The 23,563-nt window shown below is 40.5% G+C and overlaps 2 protein-coding genes across 2 annotated transcripts; both read left to right on the top strand.

The window, feature by feature from the left end:
- The first annotated feature begins 781 nt into the window (after positions 1-781).
- fpgt (fucose-1-phosphate guanylyltransferase) lies at positions 782-3,515 on the top strand. Its single transcript, XM_078259133.1, has 4 exons — positions 782-983; positions 1,118-1,285; positions 1,430-1,522; positions 2,015-3,515. The coding sequence occupies exons 1-4, from the start codon at positions 911-913 to the stop codon at positions 3,421-3,423; spliced, it is 1,743 nt and encodes a 580-aa protein (XP_078115259.1). The 5' UTR covers positions 782-910; the 3' UTR covers positions 3,424-3,515.
- Positions 3,516-3,880: 365 nt separating this feature from the next.
- tnni3k (TNNI3 interacting kinase) lies at positions 3,881-22,638 on the top strand. The gene is made up of 25 exons (XM_078259930.1): positions 3,881-3,920; positions 4,220-4,328; positions 4,496-4,581; positions 4,858-4,955; positions 5,339-5,449; positions 5,557-5,655; positions 5,778-5,916; positions 6,007-6,151; positions 6,238-6,342; positions 6,503-6,597; positions 6,689-6,838; positions 6,912-6,995; positions 7,068-7,124; positions 7,871-7,963; positions 8,055-8,112; positions 8,215-8,409; positions 10,975-11,079; positions 11,172-11,224; positions 16,231-16,283; positions 16,734-16,866; positions 17,402-17,511; positions 19,851-19,910; positions 19,992-20,161; positions 21,397-21,476; positions 22,211-22,638. The coding sequence occupies exons 1-25, from the start codon at positions 3,881-3,883 to the stop codon at positions 22,288-22,290; spliced, it is 2,508 nt and encodes an 835-aa protein (XP_078116056.1). The 3' UTR covers positions 22,291-22,638.
- The last annotated feature ends 925 nt before the right edge of the window (positions 22,639-23,563 follow it).

The following is a 23,563-nucleotide window of genomic DNA, read 5'->3' as shown; positions in this document are numbered from 1 at the left end:
GATGAGCTCACTAGGCCATAGCTACCACCGAGGACACCAAAGTCAACACTTGATGATGAACGATGATTAAGTTCACAGAAAATATTGCACCATTGTATGAACAAAAAGAAAATGGAAATTAAATTTAAAAAATGACAACTTTACATTATTGTTGGTGGTTTCAAATCGTATTTCTTTGGTTAAATGTTTTTTCCTTCTTCCAACAATACAGAAAACAACAATAATACAGGCAGAACACCGTAAAATAAGTTCAATACATCTTTGCATTAGCGGTCTATTCAATACTAATAAGAAATGTAGGTAATAAATAAATAAGTAATACTAAAAGGACAAATAATGAAAATAAGTTAAATAACGTATTCACTCTCAAAATAGACTCTGATCTTTAGGAAAATACGTTTGGAGTTCTTTTCTTTCTGTGAACTGGAAGTAGAAAGCTTCACTGATTCAACATTACAGGGCTAAGGAAGTCCACTATACGTATTATAGTATAGACGTATAGACGTATTATAATACTAGACGTATTCTTGCACCTCTCATTTACTAAACGACTCATCTGATAGATTTGTGTGTTCTGTTTTAAAGATAAGCTAACCATCTAATTGAAGAAGATGGCACTGGTGAAATGTTTTAGGCCACTTTGATCTAACTGATAAAATAATAAGTTCCTATAAAAATGCTAAAACATCGACTGAATTATTGGTCATCATTTCTTAAATCCTCAGCACGTGCTCTATCACTCCGCCTACGTTGTAAACACAGCTAACCACGTGACGGCACCCGGAAGTGAGAGACGGTCCGTCTGAGCAGACTGAAAGGTTTGCTACACTGTAACTACAACCGTTATTATCACTCTGATAACAACGTATGTGGCACTCCAGTGAGTTTAATCGAAATCGGAAGCGACAGTATGAGTCGGGAAAGTATCATAGAGTTACAAACTGCAACAAGAGAAAAACTCAGAAGATTTAACGCTCTGCGCGGTGAGTTTTATGTCTTGTCTGTCTCACGTGACTGCTAAAGTAGGTTTCCTCCTCCTGTGTTTAGCTTAAAGTCATTATACTATACCTGTATTGTATCCTCTGTGTAAAGTGCCATGCTTTTTCTTTGCCTTAAGCTGAAGAGGTGCAGCCTGGGGAGTTTTGGGATGTGGTGGTTGTGACAGCTGTGGATGTGAGCCAGAGAGACTCGTATGAGCTGCAGATCAGAGAGAAAGTTGACAGAAAAGAGCTTCCGCTCGGGGTTCACTACAAGGTCTTCTCAGACCCGCCTGGATCTAAGATAGGTGAGTGAGTCAGCATTCACTCTCCAGTTTCATTTTACTGGCCTCTGTTTGTTGCTGAGGGGGATCAACAAAGCACAACATTATAATAGTAATAATTATTATTATTATTACTACTACTAATATGAATGACATTTTGTTTTCAAGGGAATGGGGGCTCCACTCTGTACGCACTGCAGCAGCTGAATGACATCTATGGGATGGCTCTGGGCAGGCTGAGAGTCATCCTCATCCATGCAGGTTTGAGATTTCAATGACCCTTTGTTGATGGATGAGTACTTATATGTACTATAAAAGTAGAGCAATATAGAATGAGACAAATTTAAATCAATTAACGCCCATGAACTGTTAAAGCCACTTGCCAAAGTCAGACACCAGACAGTATTACTCCTCTAAAAGAATAAGCAACGACTATACTTTAACATGGTGCCTTTTAAACTTCATCACTGCTTCTTGACTCACCCGTGAAACAGTCCAAATCACAACACCACAGTCACAGTTACTGTTGCTTTTCTGTGAGCTAATTTTGTTTTGTTTTTTACATTTACGAATCAAAAATTACAATAGGGCAACAGCACAGAGTCTAACATGAGGTCAAAGACTGCACACAAACACCCTACAAGTTTTAAATTCTCTATCTCCACCTGCAACTCCAGCAAGGGATCATCAGCATCTAGCTAACCCTTCTATGTGATGTTTCCCACTTTAATATTTCTGTTCTCATCCTTCCAGGGGGGTTGAGTCAGCGTCTGCCCAGTGCAAGCGCCCTGGGGAAGATCTTCACCGCCGTGCCGCTGGGTGACCCTCTCTACCAGATGCTGGAGCTCAAACTGGCCTTGTATGTGGATTTCCCATCCCAGATGAAGCCTGGCGTACTGGTGACCTGCGCAGACGACATAGAGCTCTACAGTACTGCAGAGGATAAGTGTGTAAGGTTCGACCAACCTGGCTTTACAGCTTTAGCCCACCCCTCCTCACTGTCTATTGGGACTACCCACGGAGTGTTTGTGTTGGATTCAAATGAAAAGTCTACTTACTCTAAAATGGCGAACATTTCCTGCCTGCGCTTCCTGCACAAGCCGAGCATCAATAAGATGCGAGACTGTGGAGCCGTTTGTAAAAGGCAGGGTGGTTGGTTTTCTCTTTCTGACACTGAGTTTGTCTACACAGACAGCACCTATTATGTCGACTTTGATACTGCAAAGTCTCTTCTTAATTTGCTAAAAGAGTTGGGGCCTTTGGACTGTGAGATAGACGCATATGGGGACTTTCTCCAGGCACTGGGCCCTAAAGCCACCATAGATTACACCAGCAACACTGCAAATGTCACCAAAGAGGAGAGCAGTCTGGTGGAAATCCGCCGAAAGATCTTTCATCTTCTAAAAGGGACTCCGCTGAATGTCATTCTCCTGAACAACTCCAAGTTTTATCACATTGGGACCACATCAGAGTACCTCTTTCACCTTACTGAGGATGTGGCGCTGAGCAGTGAGCTGGGTCTCCTGTCGTCTGCTTTCAGCGTACACATGAATGACAACTCCTCCTCGGGATGCTGCGTCATGTACAGCGTCCTCGATCCCAGTTGCTCTGTGGGAGCTGGTTCAGTGGTGGAGTACTCCAGACTGGGAGCAGGAGCTTCCGTAGGTGGTGGCTCCATTGTCAGCAGCTGCTGGGTCAGTGCAGGCCTCTCAGTGCCTGCTGGAGTCTTCATGCATTCTCTGTGTGTGAATTACAAGCACCAAACCAGGTTTGTAACTGTCGTCTTTGGGATTAGTGACAACTTGAAGTGCAGCATGGAGGCCCCTGCGTACATGGAAGAGCTGAAGCTTTTTGGTTTCAGCCTGGCAGCGTGTCTGTCCCACTGGGGGCTACAAAATGAAGTCCTGAGGTTCTCCGGTGATGCATCCAGCTGTAGTTTATGGAACGCTTGTTTGTTTCCTGTTTCCTCTGATCAAAAAAGCTCATTCTCTCTGTCTCTGGAGATGCTGCAGGCCACCCTGAGTGGCTCTACGTTCACTTTACCCAAAGACACAAAGCTGATGTCTATGCAAGAGGCCTTACAGTGTAAAAACCTGGAGGAGATGTTGAAGTTCAGGAAGGGACTATATGAAGACATCACACAGAGAAAACCTAACAACTGAAGGACTATAAGCTTTTGTGAGCAGTATAAAGATCTGATATGGTTTTGGTCATCTGATTTATTGTGGTACATGTCATAAAGTTCATCCTTGCATTTTTGTTGTTACAAGTTTCATTTTACTCATTACCTTATTCACAGCACTGTTCTGCACAAGATGTGCCCATTACACAGAAAGGACACGTCTGCTGTGAAAAATGACAGGAATATACTGAAATATATATATATATATATATATAAAATACATGTATATAGAAATCCATACCACACACACACACACACACGGAGATCAGTTGTCATAGTTGTTCGGCATTCCACTGAAAGGTGTTTATTTTTAGCCCACAGCCATGATCCCCCTTTATCTGGACTAGGGCGATTGTGGCAGAGTGAGAGATTGTATTACTGCTTTACCAAAGTATACAGCACAATAGTACAAGAGAAGAAAGATTGGCAATCTATCGATGGGAAATTACAAATCAAGACCGTCTCAGACATGCACAGGTAATGGCTTGGTGTGTTTGTGATTGCATGGGAATATTATTAATTACACATGTATCCACAAGGACTGAGAACGAGGATTGAATTAAAGAAGAAAATCGTGGAGGGGTAGGAGTTACTGTTGGCTGCCATCACTCTCTATCACAAACAAGCCTTTTTAAAACTGTGACTGACAATATAGTAGAGCTCAAATAGTTATTTGGACTCTATATTAAAATATGAGTATTCCTGCATATAGCCAATAATAAGCAATGGGATTTCTATTATTATACTGTTTTGTTTATGATGGTGTTGCTGTGAAGACGAGTGGAAGAAGAAGGTGGGCGAGTCGTACTCCTTGATTGTTGAGAAGTTGGAAGATGATCTCCAGCTGAAGGACAGCGAGATCGTGAATCTCAAACTTGCTTTCAGGTGACAAATACATGTTCTGTTTTTAAAACTGGAATTCAGCCATTGTGTAAACTGCATTTAATTGATCGAGCAGTGCTTTGTGTGCCTGCATTCTCTTCTGTCGGCTCACTTTTGTCAGTCGAGCGTCACTTCTCACAAACAGGAGATGCTGGTTTTCTGTCCCTCAGCTCTGATGAAGCTTTTCAGAAAGTGAACTTGAGCTACCGAACAGAGAAGGGGCTGTCGCTGCTGCATCTCTGCTGCGTATGTGGAGGTATGCATGACTACTACAGTCTATTAATAACTCCTCCACAAAATGTGGCAGTGGAACGGAGGATTACTGATATGACATTATTGTCTGAAGATGACCTCTCTGCTGTCGGTCACATAACAGGAAACGGTAGATTTGAAATAAATTGTACATAAAAATGGAATATAAACAGTTAAAGTGAAGAAAGAAACACAAACGTTGGTGTCATTCACAATGAACATGAAGTTTTGTTGACAGAAATATTTTATCAGCACATAAAAACTATGCATTTGTGACCAGGGAACAAGACACATATCCGCACCCTAATGCTCAAAGGCCTGCGTCCTTCCAGACTGTCAAGGAATGGATTCACTGCGCTCCACCTGGCTGCTTATCAGGTGAAGAGAATTAATGTAAAGGGCAATAAAGTCCCGAAGTTTCTATGTGCAATCTATGTCTTTGTCTTGCTTGTATTGTTATGTGGTGACCAGCCTTCCTACCACATGGTGGAGTGCAAGTACCAGTGGTGGGAGAAGTACTCAGCTCTTTTACTTAAGTAAAAGTAGCAATACCAAAGGCTATACATACCCTGTTACAAGTAAAAGTCCTGCAATCAAAAGTTTACTTAAGTACATAAACATTAGCATCAAAATATACTTAAAAGTAAAAGTCATTATGCATAGTGGCCCATTTCAGGGTAATAAACATCATTGCATTATCATCATTGATCACTGATTTGAATGACTTTTTAATCCTGGCTTGTGAATCCCCCGCACCACAGGATAATGCTGAGCTGTTGACTGCGCTTCTCCACGGAGGGTCGGACATGCAGCAGGTGGGCTACGGGGCCCTCACTGCCCTGCATGTCGCCACGTTGGCCGGCCACCATGAAGTGAGAGCTGGGCTTTTTTTTACTTCTATTACCGTGAGGAAAACTATCAACAGCTCTGGACTTTTTCATTGCTTCTATAAATTGATAATGTGCCATTCCCCCACCAGGCAGCAGATATACTCCTGCAGCATGGAGCCTATGTGAATGTTCAGGATGCTGTGCTTTTCACCCCTCTGCATATTGCTTGTTATAAGAGCTATGAGCAGGTAAAATGCTTTTATTTTAGCACCTCTGCATTACAATTTTTTTTTTTTTTTTAATTATTATTACACTTCTTATCTGAATTTACATGTTTTCTCTCATCTCTCTTTCTCTCTCTGCCTTTCAGGTGGCAAAGCTGCTGCTAAAGTTTGGGGCAGATGTGAATGCGAGTGGTGAGGTTGGGGACCGGCCGCTGCACCTGGCTGCAGCCAAGGGTGTCCTCTGCATCATCAAGCTGCTGATGGGAGAAGGGAGCAAAGCCAACGGTGAGGGCTTGAGTGTCCGAGAGTGCTTCCCTACATCTAGTTAACATTCACTTGAGTCCGTGTGGGAAGGTAACCTTTCTGTTACTCCAGTAAATGCCCAGGACAATGAAGACCACGTTCCTCTCCACTTCTGCGCCCGCTTTGGTCACCATGAGATTGTGCGCTTCCTCCTCCAGGGCAACTTTGACGTGCAGCCTCACTCTGTCAACATCTATGGGGACACACCATTACACTTGTAAGTGTTTTGCAGTATCCTTCTTTAAGTTTTTTTGGTAGAGGACATGACGTGGAAATGAAATGCTGTATTGAATGTATCATCAGGGCCTGCTATAATGGAAAATGTGAGGTAGTGAAGGAGATCATACAGCTTTCTGGCACAGACAGTCTGTCAAAGGAGAACATATTCAGCGAGACAGCACTTCACAGGTATTGTCTCACGTGCTGCATTTATTTATAGTCTGATAAACAGAAACGCTGATACACATACTTTACATAGACACAACAATGCATGCCGTTTGGCACAATGGAATGTATTCTTTAACCTGTGATTCATGTTGCTCTGACGTGATAATGTCTTGTGTCACAGTGCATGCACCTATGGTAAAGACCTGGAGATGGTCAAGTTCTTGTTGAGCCAGAATGCTATGAGCATCAACAATCAGGGCAGAGATGGACACACAGGTGACTCTCCTTCAAAACTCCTATAATGTGCAGGGCCAGCTGTGTTTGTACTTATAAATGTGTAATAAATGTCCCCGACTACTCTATTTAGCTCTACACAGTGCCTGTTTTCACGGCCACATCCGTCTGGTGCAGTTCTTGCTGGACAGCGGGGCAGACATGAACCTGGTTGCCTGCGACCCCAGCAGGTCCAGTGGGGAAAAAGATGAGCAGACCTGCCTGATGTGGGCTTATGAAAAAGGTCTGTCTGTTTACGATGAGCTGTCAGGAAAGATCGAATGAAAAACTCATGTCCTTGGGTTTTTCTTCCTCAGGTCATGATGCCATTGTCACCTTACTGAAACACTACACACGTCCAGATGACTCCCCCTGCAATGAGTACTCCCAGCCGGGAGGGGGTGAGTCACACATCTCGAGAAATCACACGAGCCCTCCCATTACTCTGTTTGAACTTGTTGTCTCTCTTCCAGATGGGTCCTATGTTTCTGTCCCGTCTCCTCTGGGAAAGATCAAAAGCATGACTAAAGGTAGTGAGGTGGAGTGAAGCACAGTCAATTTACCCACACTTCACATCACTGACAGCTGATATGACAGCACACACTGTCTGTTGCTAAGGGGCTAAGATAAGGGGCTTAGCTGATAACCTGGCTGATGTCCTTATCACTGAAACTACAGATCTGTCGTTGTCCCTGTGATACTCATACTTAATATCTTAAAACTAGTGATCTGAATTGGATGAAAATCATGTTTAAAGCCTTTAAACATCAAGGGTTAAACATGAAAAAATGATAATGCCAATTGGCCTAAGGAGGGCACTGTATAAATGGCTGAAACTAACACGCCTTCTTTTAGGCATTGAAGGAGAAGCATCTGTGGAGCAAATTACAGTATTTTCACATAGCTGTAGTTGAAAAACTGAAGAATATGATGACTCCATAACAATAAACCATTTGTTTTCTCAACTTATCTTTGTAAAATAAAATAATATCTGTAGCTCCTTGAAATTAAAAATGATGCAACTACTAATTGCATTAAAATCCATAGTGTTCATATTTATACCCCAGTTTTATTCATTATACCCTGACCATTATTATTTAATATCCGTATTAGCCATGCTTTTAGAATACTACTTTATATGAAAATAAAGTGATTATCCAATGTGCCTAGCACAGATTAACCTGGAGAGGGCACTGAACTGATGATGCATTGAACTGCTGTAAATCTCTCCATTGATGAAAGGAAGTTTCCAAAAAATGGTGTGCTCCATTTTCAGAGAAGGCAGAAGTTCTCCTGCTCAGGGCCAGCCTCCCATCTCATTTCCATCTTCAGCTGTCTGAGCTGGAGTTTAATGAACTTATTGGATCAGGTAACTCTGTTCATACACCCGTTTTCCGTTTTCAAGGTTCAGATAAATAATAATATAATATTACTGAGCATCAAATCTGTTTCACACTCAGGCTCCTTTGGAAGAGTCTACAGAGGCAAATGCAGAAACAAAGTTGTTGCCATCAAACGGTACTTCACTTAAAATACCTCCCACATTTGTTTATATTTTGCATCCCATCTTGAGGTAAGGGGACAACTGATGAGTTCTTCAATGTCAACTTTTGTTTGCAGCTATCGAGCCAACACGTACTGCTCTAAGTCAGACGTGGACATGTTCTGCAGAGAGGTCTCCATCCTCTGTCGCCTTAACCACCCCTGTATCATCCAGTTTATGGGAGCTTGTCTGGACGACCCCTGCCAGTTTGCCATCGTAACCCAGTACGTCTCTGGAGGCTCTTTGTTCTCTCTGCTGCACGAGCAGAAGAGGTGAGGAAGTGTGCGCTACACACCGGAGCTTACACTATACTACATTACACTGTCTGTAATAGGTGCCCATTGACCAGTGGCGGGCCGTGTATTTTACACCTGGGCCTTCAGTACTATCCTACAGCAATTAAAGCACCTTTGAATAACCTCACCATGGCACTAGGACATTATCGTGTGGAATAAAGTGATTTAACACAAGGCTCAACACATAGAGAGTTTCAATACACTATTGCAGAGACATGAATACACGGTGACTGAAGCCATCACTTTTATGCAGTATGACAGGGTGTGCATCACATATAGTCCAAATTAATGTAATTACCAAAAAAACTAAAACAAACCCAACCGGTCACATTTACTCAGACGACGACCACATTCAATCAAAAACACAAATAACACAATCAGCGATCAATGGGCTTCCCCACAAATTCCAGCCAAGCTGCTGGGGCTCAACACACATGCCACCACACACACACACAAATGCACAGCAGCCACTGCCACTGCTCAAACCTTCAACACCAGCAGCAACGATCTAAAGCAAGCAGTAATAGCCAGTAAAATAATTTTACTAAAATGCAGAAACATCCATTAAACTTACCAAAAGCTGCTCATCATTTGAAGAAAAAGTACATCCTCTTTTCTTTCATTAACTTTACATCTAAAACTCGAAACGAACTTGAACTAACGTTACTGCTACGGTTATACTAGTTTTGCTGCTCGGCCACCGTGTACTAACTTGTCTGAAAAATGGCGACGCAGGTGGCTGGGCCAGCTAGAAGGCTCTGGCCTGTCAAAGAATACGCCCAACATGGCAAACTCCAAATTTGATTGGCTAAAGAATATGACAATCAACAACATTGTCCCTATTTGCTAATGTCAATGACACACACAATCTGCTAAACTTAAGGACTTCCCTCTGATGTCTCCACTGCTAACTATTTTACATACTTAAAACCACAGAAAGAGCAGCCATATTTAATACTTTGTATGATTAGAGTCATGGCAGGATAGCATCAGAAACACATAAACCATTTTACATTGTCATACAATCCAACACAACAGTCTTGTAATGAGTTGCTGTAACGAGTGCTAAAATAGTTGGCGATTATTCGATTTGTCAATGGACAGAAAACTAAACATTTTTGATAATCCATTAATCATTTATCAAGCATAATTATCACATATCTGTTTCCAGCTTCTCAAATGTGAGTATGAGCTACTTTTTTTTCATCATCATCATCATACATCATTAAAATCTTGATTTTAGACTGTTGATGAGAAAAAACAAGCAACCTGGGCTCTGGAAAATTGTGATGGACATTTAAAAAAACATTTTCTAGTTTAGTGTTGTAATTAATATTCAGTCCCATTAATCATATATGTATATCATAAAACTACTCTGGGCTGAGATTTCCTAGTAACTTTACCAAAAAGGCTCAGGATGCTGTAAATGTTGGTATAATATGAAAATGGCTGGTGGATTTAAGACAAAAAATAATAATTTATGAATTAATCAAATTTGAACACAGTGGCTTGTTGATCTTTACATTGTTAGTTAATTTCCTATCCTGGCCTGGGACACACATTCATACGGTTTGATATGATTTGGACTTTAACTTATCATTGCACTTACAATAACGAGCATAGCTGTCCACAACTTAGGTGATCCTATACATCTCATCTCTGGTTTTTCCTACATCCACCGTGTGTGTGTGTGTGTGTGTGTGTGAGTGTGCGTGCGCGTGCGTGCACGCGCGTCACTCGCGGGTTGAACTGAGCGGCCCCGCCCACTGCAGAGAGCCGACAGGATTGAAACAGCAGCAGCTTTCAGTGACTTTAGAGTGAAAAAACGTTACAGCGTACATTGACGTTAAAATGTATATAAGGTTGGAAGGACGGTCTGAAATGTCTTTCGCTGTACGTTGTATTGGTAAATGTGAGATGTTCGAGTCACACACGTCTCGTCTTCATATCAGAAACAAGGATGTGAATTTGGCGATGTGTTACGTCAACCCGTTCTCACTCACGCTTGGTCAGTGGCTCTCAGCATCAAATACTGACACAAAGTCTGGCACGTTGGACTCCTGGGATTGGTCGAAGTCGCAGGAAACTCCGGTTATTGGTCAAATTTGCGGGAATATTTGCGGTGATTGGTCAAAATTAAGAGTCGTGTTATAAGTTATTATTCATTGTAATATTGCAATTAAAGTTCTTAAAGTTCATGTGACAACATCAGGTCTGTTTTATTCTTCACACACTTTGACAGCGACTAAATCATGATGTTGAGACCTAAAAGAGCTCAAACTACCATAAGGAGTTACTCAGTGTCTTACGAGGGCATGTTTGCACAGCACCGCCAACTGTTTCAGGTCTCATTAACCTCCTTGGAAGCGCCCCCTCGGCCGGGATCATCATTGATCCAGATGAAGTGTTCCGCTAACTGTGTGGCCAGGTCCTGTCTTTATAGACCGTCCTATTGATCTGGGTAAAGTGCTATGTGTGATTGGCAGGGACTATTGATCTGCCACTAAGTGGCTGCTGCTTTAATGATGTGTCGATGGACAGGCTCATCGACCTGCAGTCCAAGCTCATCATTGCCATCGACGTGGCCAAGGGCATGGAGTACCTGCACAACCTCACCCAGCCTATCATCCACCGGGACCTCAACAGGTGGGTGCCACAGCAGCAGCATGTGTGGTGCGATGGTATTGGCAGGCTGAAATATCTGATGTCATTACTAATAATACACGTGATCCTTCCAGCCACAATATTCTGCTGTACGAGGACGGACACGCGGTGGTAGCTGATTTTGGAGGTAAGAGACATTTTGCAGTGTACGAAAAAATTAAAGCTTTTTTTGAAAGAATAAATAACTTAACATTTGTAAGAGAAAGAATATGTATATATTTAGCAATAAAACTCACCATAATCCACTCAGGAGTTTTGCTGCTACAGCCTTACTCGGTCTGGCATGACAAGTACGGGTGGGGGAAAAAAAATCATACATTTTCCGTGGCAATACTGTATCGATACACAAACGCCAAGTATCTATCTATTATTATATATGTGTTGGCCAGTTTGTCTGCTTGACAATCCCATTTTGCAGCAATAACATTGAAGTGAGATGAACAAAAACGAGATGTTGACAAAGTTTCATTTTGGGGACATAATTTGAAATTGGGAAAAAAAAAAATATATCGCAGAATATTGCAATATGTTTAAAATTGCAATAACATCGGATCGTTACATAAGTATCGTGATTATTTCATATCGTGAGGCCTCTGGTGTGTCCCACCCCTAATAACCATTAGCTTACGGTGGCTAGTGTTCTAGAGTAATAGATATTATTGTTTATGTAGCCCACCTATCCCCAGTTTATTCAGGGGAGGGCCCTTAGTTTGTTAAATCAGTTATGTAATTTACAATAAAGTTCCTTTAGCCACCTTAAATTATCTGTAACAACTATTATAAGGCTTAGTTTACTTAACCCACTGAAATAAATGCACTGTAATGGCTTTTAAGGAATTAGCATATGGCAATTATATATATGTATCACTTATTTAAAGTGCCCATATTATGAAAAAAACACTTTTTCTGGGATTTGGGGTGTTCTTTTGTGTCTCTGGTGCTTCCACACGCATACAAACTTTGAAAAAAATCCATCCATGCTGTTTTGAGTGAGATACGGTTTCTGAATGTGTCCTGCCTTCAGTCTCTGGGTGAGCTGTTCAAAATCAGAAACGAGCTGGTTAACCGCAACCGTTAGCTCGTAGCTAACGCTAGCATGCTACCTCGTTCTCAATAGCAAAGCACTGCTACAACACACACAAGTTCACCATAATCTACAAAAGAACTACTTACATGTGCACCCTTATTTAGAAGTCTCCCAGCTAATTCTGCCTTGTAACTGACCGAAGTTGGAGAAACAGCCTTTCTTTTACTGTCTATGGAGCTAGCTAGCTGACATGATCTACATCTGAGCTACTGAGCATGTGCGAGTGCAATCAAAGATAGTACAGAAGAAGAAGAAAAGAAGTCTCACTCTGTAGCTAAAACAGAGACCAGCTGAAAAGAGGATCTGCAGCAGTGAGAGAGAGAGCTGTGCAGTACAACAAAAATATGGTGTTTTTTGAAAATTAAACCATGTAAACCTATTCTGGTACAACCTTAAAATATAATTATGAACCTGAAAATGAGCATAATATGGGCACTTTAACAAATATACTAACCTTTAGCACCTCAGCTCGAAAACATCTAGTAAAGAAAATAACCAAACATCACACTGTAACGAGTTTTAGAGACAGTTAACATCCAATATTTACTTTTGAAAATGGCAAAATATATAAAATGAAATAAAATGAGTCTCCTTCAAAACTCTTTTTTTCTTTCCCTTCAATAAATTGAGTCACAGCAAAACAACAATAATTCCCTTCAATTGGAAACACAATTACTGTATAACCACACTAATTATTCCCCTTAACTGTAAACACACACCCTAAATCAAGTTACCTTAAGTTCAAGTTCACACTAAACTCAGTGGGCCCACATTTCAAGCGCGCGCGCGCACACACACACACACACACACACACACACACAGTATATATTAAAATAAACCTCGTTGCAGGCCTGATGCGACGCTTGAGAGCAGAAAAGTCAGCTGTCTTTTCCTCCACTTCACTCAGAAAAGAGCATGAACATGAAGCGTGGTACCTTGGTTAAAAGTTCAGAATCCAGTCTGCACGTGTACCACGCTCTGGTGAAGAATGGGATGGAAAGCAGGTCTGAAGCTTTTTACCCATCTCTCGGTCTCCGGTGACGAATGGGATAACGCAGGTGTCCGAAGCTGGTGTGATCTCTCTTTTTCAAAGTCTCTAACCGTCAACTTTGCAGCTGGAGCCAATAGCGTTAGCTGGGTTAGACTATGGTGGCTAAAAGTCCATTCACTTTGCTAATGCAAAGAATGCTAACAACATACACTCAGTGGTTAATGAGCTAGCAACACACGTATCTGCCCGATAAACTTTGAGTAGAAATATATCTAGCTGCTCGCAGAAGATATTGTAGACTGAATGTCTGGGCGAGGACTGACGAATAGTCGAAGACAACAACTACATACTTTTTATACAAACTTTTACATTGCTCGTGTTCCGACTTTGTCAGTCAAGCCATCACTCCACAGACATTATGCATCACTCTTAACACACGTTCTCACACTTTTTTACTTCCTGTTTACCTGTGATCCCACCCACCTTAACCAATGGATGACCAGTATTACTCTTTTTTTTTTTTTTCAGAATACAATTTACAAATATTCAGTCAACACAGTTCGTAATCAAATAAAACTATACATAAATAAATGCAAATAATATAATATGAAAGTAAGTATGAAAGTAATAAACTCAACAGAAATAAAAACAATGTTAAAAAGTTACAAAAGTGACAGACTTTCACAACTTCATTAATGATATAGACAGCAGGAGCTCTTAATCAAACAACCTTGAGTAGACATCAGATATTAAAATAGCTTTCTTATTGGATACCATCTTAAGAGACTCAAAGTACATGTCAAATTCTACCTGGAATAATCTAAAACATGGTGTTGATCTGGAAAATGTTGCCTTGTGGATATGGAACTTACCTAATAAAATAAAGAGATTTACAATATTACATACATTTCTATCTTTACATTCAAAATGGGTAATAATATGTTTCCCTTCAAGTGTGATTGTATGTTTTGTTTCAGATACCATATCATTTTCAAAGCTTTTCCAGAATTCAATACAGAATGAACAACCATAGAAAAGATGGGTTAACCATTCTTGTTGCTTGCTCATTCTGTCTTACAAAAACTACAATAGTTATCAACAGGCATGAATTTCGAGACAAACAAGGTTTGTAGGATATATATTATGCAATATTTTCAAATGTAATTCCCTAACTTTGTTCGTGATACAATATCTAAAAGGAACAAGCCACGCCCTATGCCAGTTAACATCAGTAAAATGAGAATTCCAGAAAAAGTTATTTTCTTTAAATTTAGAAAGCATTTTCTAATGTGCTTATTAGTACATTTGCTGCTCATAATATCAATACCATTTATATAAAGAGTAATATTAAGACCAGGAACTTCATTTAGTTTTTTTTATACCTTTTCATTAATTATAATATGCCATTAGGTTTAGATTTGAAAACTGAGTTATATTCTTTGAACGTTATCGGGAATGCCTTCTCTCTGAGAAAGGAGTCATAGTTAAGTAACTGGCTATTACAGTTAAAAAAGTCTTTTAAGAAGATAATATCTCTATCGATTCATTTCTGCAAATAGAGTGACTTGTTCCCTTTAGTGATGCATTCATTATTCCATAAGATAGACATGTGTGGAGAATGACACAGTGTCCAGGCCAAAAGAGCTTGTTGATAAAATTGGGATAGTTTTAGCTGCAAACTTGTAATATTGTAGTTACATTTTCAATATTAATTAAGACCTCCTACACGATTAAAAATGATATTGGAGATAAAGTACCATAAAGACTCTGGTGCTCTCAAACATTCCTTCAACCATTTCACCTTGAAGGTGTAATTCAAGTCCCAAAAGTCCAGAAGTTCAAATCCACCTTCATCCTTAGAACCAGAGAGCACTGCTTTCTTTAAATGATGGTGTCTGTTTTACCATACAAAATTAAATATGGTATTTATGTCTTTACATGTTGAATCATGGACATTGAGAGAGAGAGAGGGCAGGGTAGACAAATATTGAAATCCCTTCTGCTTTAGTCAAAAGAATCCTTCCTAAAATAGAAATGTCTCTTTGCAGCCATAAATTCAGTATTGTTTTAGTCTTCTTCAATTTAGACGAAAAATTAAGTTGTTGACGATCCATGTGGTCCTTGCAGATATGAATACCAAAATATTTTACACATTTCTTAACAGGTATATTAAACATTTTTTCCTCTTCAGTCTGATACAGACATACAATTTCACATTTAGATTGTTAAGTGTTAAACCCGAGGCAGCTGAAAATTGGTCAATTAGGGATATAGCATATTCAATCTGATGTTTGTCACTCAAAAAGAGAGCTGTATCATCCGCTAATTAAGTTACTCTAATAAACAAACCTTCAAAACTCTTCAAAATAAAACAATATATATAACAATACATATGTCTTATAAACATATTTATTACACTGTACTTTTTAACCCTTTCATGAATTGACTTTTAACCATATTTATTGGTTAGTTTTTAACTAAATCACATATGCGATCAAATACCTTTTAGATTAACATCATAATTATGACAATGTGTAGTATTTTTTAACCTGGTTACATATAACTGACATAACTGAGTTAGTTTCCTTGCTTCAGGAGTTTTCTTTACTTTTACTTTTGTTGTGCTTTTGGGATTTACCATTGTTCAAAAGTAAACCGCATCAACTAGTTCAACATTCCTACACTCAAGGGATTGCTTTAGTCTGGCAGCCATGTTACTGTTGGTTTCACTTCTATCTGTTTCTGGCTATCAAAGATTTAATTAGATTAGCTGATCTTTGATCTAAGCTCAGTGTGAGTGCGGTTAGATCAAAGATCAGCCAAATAACTTCAAATATCAGTGGATATGGCCGGTTAGGTTTATTCCTCAACACAGAAGGTCCAGGACTCGAATCCGACCCGTGACAGTTTTCCTGCATGTCTCTCTCTCCCCTTTCATATCTCAGCTTTCCTATCCAATAAAGGCAGAAATGCCCCCCCCCAAAAAAAAAAAAAAAAACAATATCAGTGGATGTACATTGTTTGTTTAATTGCATGTTCTCCTCTTCCTCTGCAGAATCTAGATTTCTACAATCTGTGGCCGAGGATAACATGACCAAGCAGCCGGGGGTCAGTGCTGTTTACTCTTTTTGATTTATTTCATGACGCACAAATACAAAACCTTTTGGAATGAGTTTTTCCTCCCTCTTTGGCCAAAATACTCTCACACCATATGCAGCATGCATGGAAGAAGAAGGCACTTTGCATTATACTGTTATTTTGCGGGAGTTCAAGCCAGAGCTTCTGCTGGCACATGCCATCAATTACCCACCAGCTTAAAAAAAACTGTCTTCATGCAGATTTTGTCTCAATGTGCTGACTCATCACTACAAAGAGTGCTTGGCCTGCAGTTTGTTGTTAAGTGTGTTACATCTCCTAGGAACTGCCTGTTGTGAGATACTACTTGCCCTTGCCGGGACACAGTGTTGATGTCAGTAATTGGACTTCATTTGTGTGTGTGTTAAGATTTTTTAACTGTAATTACCATGTGTGTATGTGCATATGTGTGTGTTTGCACAGAACCTGCGTTGGATGGCTCCTGAGGTGTTTACCCAGTGTACTCGCTACTCTGTGAAGGCAGACATGTTCAGCTACGCCCTCTGTCTGTGGGAGCTGCTTACTGGAGAAATTCCCTTTGCTCACTTGAAACCTGGTATTTTTTATCAGTCACGGCATCGTAAATGGTTAAAGTGTGTGTGTGCAGATTAGAGTTCAAACTGAGGGGAGACCCCACAAGAGACCTCTGACATTATACACCATTTTCACCTCAGCTATTTTGACATTTCACAGCAAGAAAAGCACAGGTGTAAATAATAAAATGAGCACCTGATGTTTAAATTGCATTAGCCTCAATTTCAGTTTCAGAGAATCCACCCAATAGCACTCAAAACCACAAATGTCAACCTCATGGTGGCACTTGCAAGGAAAAGGCGGGGGATCATCAAAGTCTGTCCACCACGTACGTCTCTATAAAATCTCTGGCAATTAATGTTATAGTTGTTGTTGAGATGAGATGGTGGAGACAGATTGACATTTCTGTCCAGAGAGCTAGCATGGCTAAAATGTTTTTAGTAGATTTAAAATTTTACAATGACAAATATATATACAAACTACTACAACAACAACAAAATAGGGCGCAAGCACAGTAGGCTGATTAAACTAAATTGAAGATGTACTTCTGTCCACAGCTGCTGCAGCAGCAGACATGGCCTACCATCACATCCGGCCTCCTGTTGGCTACTCCATCCCCAAACCCATCTCTGCTCTTCTGATGAGAGGCTGGAACGCCTGCCCAGAGGTAAATGACACAATTTCCCTCCTTCTTCAATTTCATTTAAGCTCTGATTGTCAGAAATAGTCACTGTTAAGAAACCATCCGATCACGATTGTTTTGTATCCTATCATCTACTGGCTTGACCTGTGTGAGTTGTATCTGAAAGCGAAGAACAAAGTGACACGAAGCAGGGTTCAGTTCACAATGTTATAAAAGGTTTAGTGAGACACACACAAATATACAGCACACATTTTCTAACAATCGCTCCATTCACTTAGATGAAGTGAGAGTAGGAAGATAAGAAAGAGTCTCCAGAGGAAAGGAGGAATGGTTCAAGGTACCGTCACGCAGATAAATCTTCAAGAAAGAAAACAGTTAAGGATACAAATCTATGATACCAATTAAAACAGATGAGAGAGGCTGTGTTCAGAGTTTTTACAGAATGGAATGTAATAGATTCACAACATTCACTCCAATTCTCAATACATATACATTACATTTTATACAATGGCACACAAATATGTGCTGTACTGTCCAGCATATACTCAACCAGGGATTGCTTGGCAGTTTCAATCTGTAAAACAACCTTACCAATAGCATCCTTTCATGCCATTAGCTATTTAGACATACTGAAGCTCAGAGAGGCAACTGATGCTGAGGCGGCTGCTCCTGCAAACACGTCCAGTGTCCCCAGACGCTACATTATTGCACGGCTAGCACACATGGCCTGGATGATCGTCCTTAGTGCTGTGATGCTCATTACTGTATTAGCCAGTCATGTGTTTGTACTTGGCCTCATTAAAGGAGAATTCCGGCCAATTTTTACGTTAATCTTGATCGCTATAGCTACGCGAGTACTTTCGATAGAAAACCCCCCCCTACCCGAATCAGTGCAGGTAACACGGAGAAGCTGCAGCTACGTACTACAAGCGTCCCCTGAGCTAAAACGGCAGGGGTCGGGGCAAGTTTTAGAGTGCCTAGAGTATCAGCTAGCAGGGATCGATACAAGGACCAGGGTAGGTGAATTTAAACAATGTCTGAGTTGAAAACGCATCTTGTTGACACGTAAGGGCCCTGTTCATGTGGCACAGACATATTAATTGCATTTTGTGTCTGTTAAGAGGCACAAAGGCACTCTAAAACTTGCCCCGACCCCTGCCGTTTTAGCTCAGGGGACGCTTGTAGTACGTAGCTGCAGCTTCTCCGTGTTACCTGCACTGATTCGGGTCGGGTTTTTTTCTATCGAAAGTACTCGCGTAGCTATAGCGATCAAGATTAACATAAAAATTGGCAGGAATTCTCCTTTAAGACACATTAGAACACGGCTGAGCATGTTGGTACATTCCTCCCTCTGTGGTACGGCTGTGATCGTAATAAGACGTCACAAAGTTACATGTGTTTACAGTAACATGTATTTGTTAAAGCCTGAGAGAAACAGCTTTTACAACACTGCTCTTAGATGTGTGACACCAACATAATCGGACATTTCAAAATGTTCTTAAAGTAATAGGCTTATAAAAATCACCACATACATGAACATAATGATTTCTAGACCAGGGTTCTTCAACGTTTTTTAGGCCAAGGACCCCTTAGCTAAAAGAGAGACGAAGTAGGGACCCCCTGCTACATATACTGTATAAAATTAAGTTGCATTAAACTGAGCTGCATGGATGAAAATGAATGTATGGCTACCATAGTAGGCATAGTAAGCTTATTTTCAATGTGTAAATACATCTTTTTTTCACAAATAGGCCAATTTATTTGCTTTCAAAATGTTATTTTCATGGTAATGTATATTTTCAGACATATATTCATTTTTGGAAAAAAAAGTTTTGAATTTTGTAAACATAATTTGGCGGTACTAACTCTGAGGACCCCCTAGGGGTCACGGACCCCCTGTTGAATAGCTCTGTTCTAAACCATTAGATTGCAGTGTTTTTTCATCAAGCTTTCAAAGTTTTTACTAAAACCAAAATGACCTTAATAAGTTAAATGATCTTTAGAAGTTTGTCATGTGTTTTCATCTTTACTGTGTTGTCCTAGTATTCTTGTGCTTCTTTGGTCTTGTGTATTAAAGCAGCATGCACAGACAGACCCTGGCCTCTATCTGAGGATGTGATGTATAATTGAACAGCTCTGGGGAGGCAGTGTTTGTTCTTTTACAGTGACGCAAGAGATCTAAGGACTGCTTTTGAAGCAGAGTTCACCTTTGCTTCATGTGTGGGTGGACCGAAATGAGCACAACATACAGGACAGTGTTTGAGAGAATACACGTCTGTTGTTGTGGGATACACGGGATGCGTTTGATAGTTCAGCATTGAAGCAGAAATAAATTATATAGTGTTAGCTTTTTCTAATTTCAGGACAGGCCCGAGTTCTCTGAAGTGGTTTCCAACCTGGAGGAATGCTTGTGCAACATCGAGGTATATCATATCTCACATATTTCCTTCATCCTGTTTAACACTGCAGTGCATGGCATATAGGTTGTTGTTTTTGCGTGACAGCTGATGTCTCCAGCCTCCAGTAACAGCAGTGGCTCCCTGTCGCCATCCTCCTCCTCTGACTGTCTGCTCGGGCGAGGAGGACCCAGTCGGAGCCACGTGGCCGCCCTACGCTCACGTTTCGAGCTGGAGTACGCTCTCAACACTCGCGCCTACGCCTTCTGGACTCAGAGGTAAGAGAACTCCAGCACCTTCACAGACAGGTGAGGATGAAGAGGGGGAGGAAAAATGTACTGCACTATGGCCACATTCACACTCACCCAATAGCCCAACTATTTATTAGTCGTAGCCGAGTCTGGGTCAGGTTTTACTGTAATCAGCTGAAGTTGTTTGCATGAAGCTTTGAAAACCCTGCTGGTGTGTCTTCATAGTTGATCATCTTCATTGTGCGTAGCAACCTTTAGTTTTTTTGAGCTGAGCTTTGATCCATTGAAAATGTTTAATGTTGTCTCTGCAGCCAAATAAACGTCACAGCAAACTTAATATATAGATCATGATGTTTTTATTGTCGTCGTTTTAGAGGGAACGCAGATGTTCTAATTTATTCAAATGATTCGTATGGTTAATTAGCTTTATAATTAACATTGGTGGAGCTTTAAAAATGGCCTCAAAAAGTAGTTTAAAAAGCTTTAACCAAGACATCAGAATTAGTTTTCCACCAGCGGAAGTTCAATTGAAAGTTTTTGGCTTAAAAGAGGAATTCCACAAACATCGGGTCTGGGCTTGCTCTAATTTGACCAGGCTTCATAGAAACGACTCCTTCTGAACAATTGTTGTGCCAGTAACATGTAGACCAGTTAAGATACTTACTGCAACAGTGAGGAGTGCAGTTGCTCGGATACCGAACACGAAACAAAGGAAAGCAAATGCAATAAAACATGCATGGCATTCTGGCCGAGGAGGAAGGCCTCTATTAGACGCCCGGCTTTCAGTCTCTGTGCTATGCGAGTCTCAGTGTTTGTCTCTCTGTGTATGTATGTGTGCGCGTCAGAGCCTGGTAACAGTCACTATGAACCCAGAAACAGGAGGTGGTGGTCAGTAATTTCCTGGTGCTCTATCAAAAGTTAGACAAGACCTTTCTGTGTGTTTACATCCCAAATAAAAGTGTAAATTCATTCAAATTTGACTTTCACAGATCATGAATATAATGTACAAAATGTTCAATTATCAATTGCTAAGCAACATAACCTTGGTTCAGATTGTGCCCCGTCAAACCTGTCATCAATGTATACTGAACTCCCGCAGAGAAAGTGAGAGCAGCCTGGTCGGACATTACATATCGAATTTCTCCAGCTTCTATCTGGCTGCATCTCATCCGTCTTTCTCCATGTAAACAAAGCTGTATATATTTCTGGACTAGTGTTGTTTTCGAGTGGATTCATTATTAACGGCTGATTTTATTTTTCAGTGAGCGGCGTCGTGCATCTGGAGGCCTTTCATTGGAGGAACTCAGAAGGAACATGCAGTTTTCTCCTATCGATCGCAATGGTGCGTTGCAGAATACATGCCTACTGATACTGTATAGTGACAGTAATTGTTTTTGAAAGTAAAGCTGGTGCAGTTTAACACTTCATTACTGGTGTTGGGATCAATTCAGATTCAAGTTCAGGTAGTTCTCTGGTTCTCAAAGTGTGACGTTCTGTAGGCGAGCAAATTAAGTATCATTTTCAAATGTGCTTTTTACCCGAGGTGGTCGTTTCTTTGAGCCTCTATTACATTTTAGTGTTTTTTTATCTAAATGTTCATACCTTGCAAAACAAACTGTAAGTTCTGCTGGTGCTATTCTATATTTTTTTGACTTCCCTACCCTGTCTGTGGCAATCAGCTCCAACTATACAGTCACAAATACACAGGTTCATTAAAAAAAAAAAAAAGACTCAGTAATTCCTAAAACAGCTGCGCACTGCTGTTTTTAGCAAACATTTACATTACTCAAACAGGAGTAAGTGTTGCATTTGTTGGGGACTATTTTCAGTGGCGGATGAATACACATTTGTTGCTCTAGTGAGTATTTCTGACAGCAGGACAATGTACTTGGTAAGTTTGGGTCTTTTCGTGGGATTTATTTTCATTAAGAATAATATAGAATTTCACAAGCCTTGTCTTTTAAGTTAATAGCAGCCGTACTGTTGTTGTCAATATTGAATATTGAATAATGAATGACGAATGAAAGTGACTGTAAATGGAGACTCACAGTCGTCATTGATTTGTCTCTTTTTCAGGCTATGTGTCTGATCCCATGAGCACCATGAGATTCTGCTCTTCTTACAGCAGCAGCGGCAGCTTCGAGGACAGTAACTGAACCCCTCTTTATTATTACCTTATTATTTCAGACATTCATGTCTGTTTTCAGACAGTATCAATAGATGGTTGAAGTAGTTGATATTGCTAACCAACTTGCAAACTAAACTATTTTGTTGAAGTATACTATATTTGGATGAGTTGTTTATGAATATACTGTTCATTCTTAGTAGTTCCCAATATCTCTAGTCTTGTGTTATACTGTATGATGTTTATTTGTTACAAATACTATGAAACATTTTTTTAAAACCTTTAGTTAAAGCTTTTTTTGGGTGTAAATACTGTATGTGTGACAAGCACAATTGTTTTTTGTGTACATGGTTTGATAAATAATAAATAATTCAATGTACACACATCTTCATTCAAGAAAAAAAAGAAGCAGAAAGTCACTTTCCATCTAGTCTCGCTATGCCAGACCCTCCTCCAAAGCGCGCTGAAGGAGGGTCTGGCTACTCCACATAGCATTTGGGGATGGGAGGTTTAATGGCATTTCTTTAAACCAATCAGAATCGTCATGGGCGGTGCTAAACTCCGCGCAGAGCCGCTGCAAAATAGTCTTACGAGAGAAAACTCTGATTGGACAGATGGTCTAGCTAGCTGTCTGGATTTACTCTGCAGAGATCTGAGGAGCAGTCAACCACAGTCCTCATAAATCCACTGAATTTAAAATTCCAACACAAAAAAAGCGGAAGGAAACGGAAAAGATGTGCATCCGGCGGAATTTCCTGCAGCACCGGAGCAATCCCGGAAGTGGAACGCGAAGGATATAGACTACTACTACACTACGATGGGTGGTGATGGCGCAGTGGATATGGCACATGCCTTTGAGGTGGGAGAGCTGGGTTCAATTCCCACTGCGCTACATCAACCAATGTGTCCCTGAGCAAGACACTTAACCCCTAGTTGCTCCAGAGGTGTGCGGCCTCTGACATACAGGTATATATCAATTGTAAGTCACTTTGGATAAAAGCGTCAGCTAAATGACATGTAATGTAATAATGTACTTTCCATCTAACCAGTCCCTCCAGAAAAACACGATTATGTGGTCGCAAAATTCAATGCATAATCAGCCAAAGCCCACATATTTATGCAGGGGCCGCATTCTTTCAAATACGCCGCATAAATTGCCGATTTCCGCGCAAAATATGCGGGGCTTGCATGATTTCATAATCCCCATTTCCGTTGCAAAAAACTCACATATATCTTAGCAGAAAGTTGAAAAATGTTGCGTTTACTTCACACAAGAGCAGCCATTTTCCCCTGTTGCCATGGGA

This window comes from Sander vitreus, chromosome 9 (genome assembly GCF_031162955.1).
Source record: "Sander vitreus isolate 19-12246 chromosome 9, sanVit1, whole genome shotgun sequence".
In the NCBI taxonomy this organism is placed as follows: domain Eukaryota; kingdom Metazoa; phylum Chordata; class Actinopteri; order Perciformes; family Percidae; genus Sander; species Sander vitreus.
Note: the sequence above shows the minus strand (reverse complement) of the source record. Positions and strands in the feature narration are given on the sequence as shown.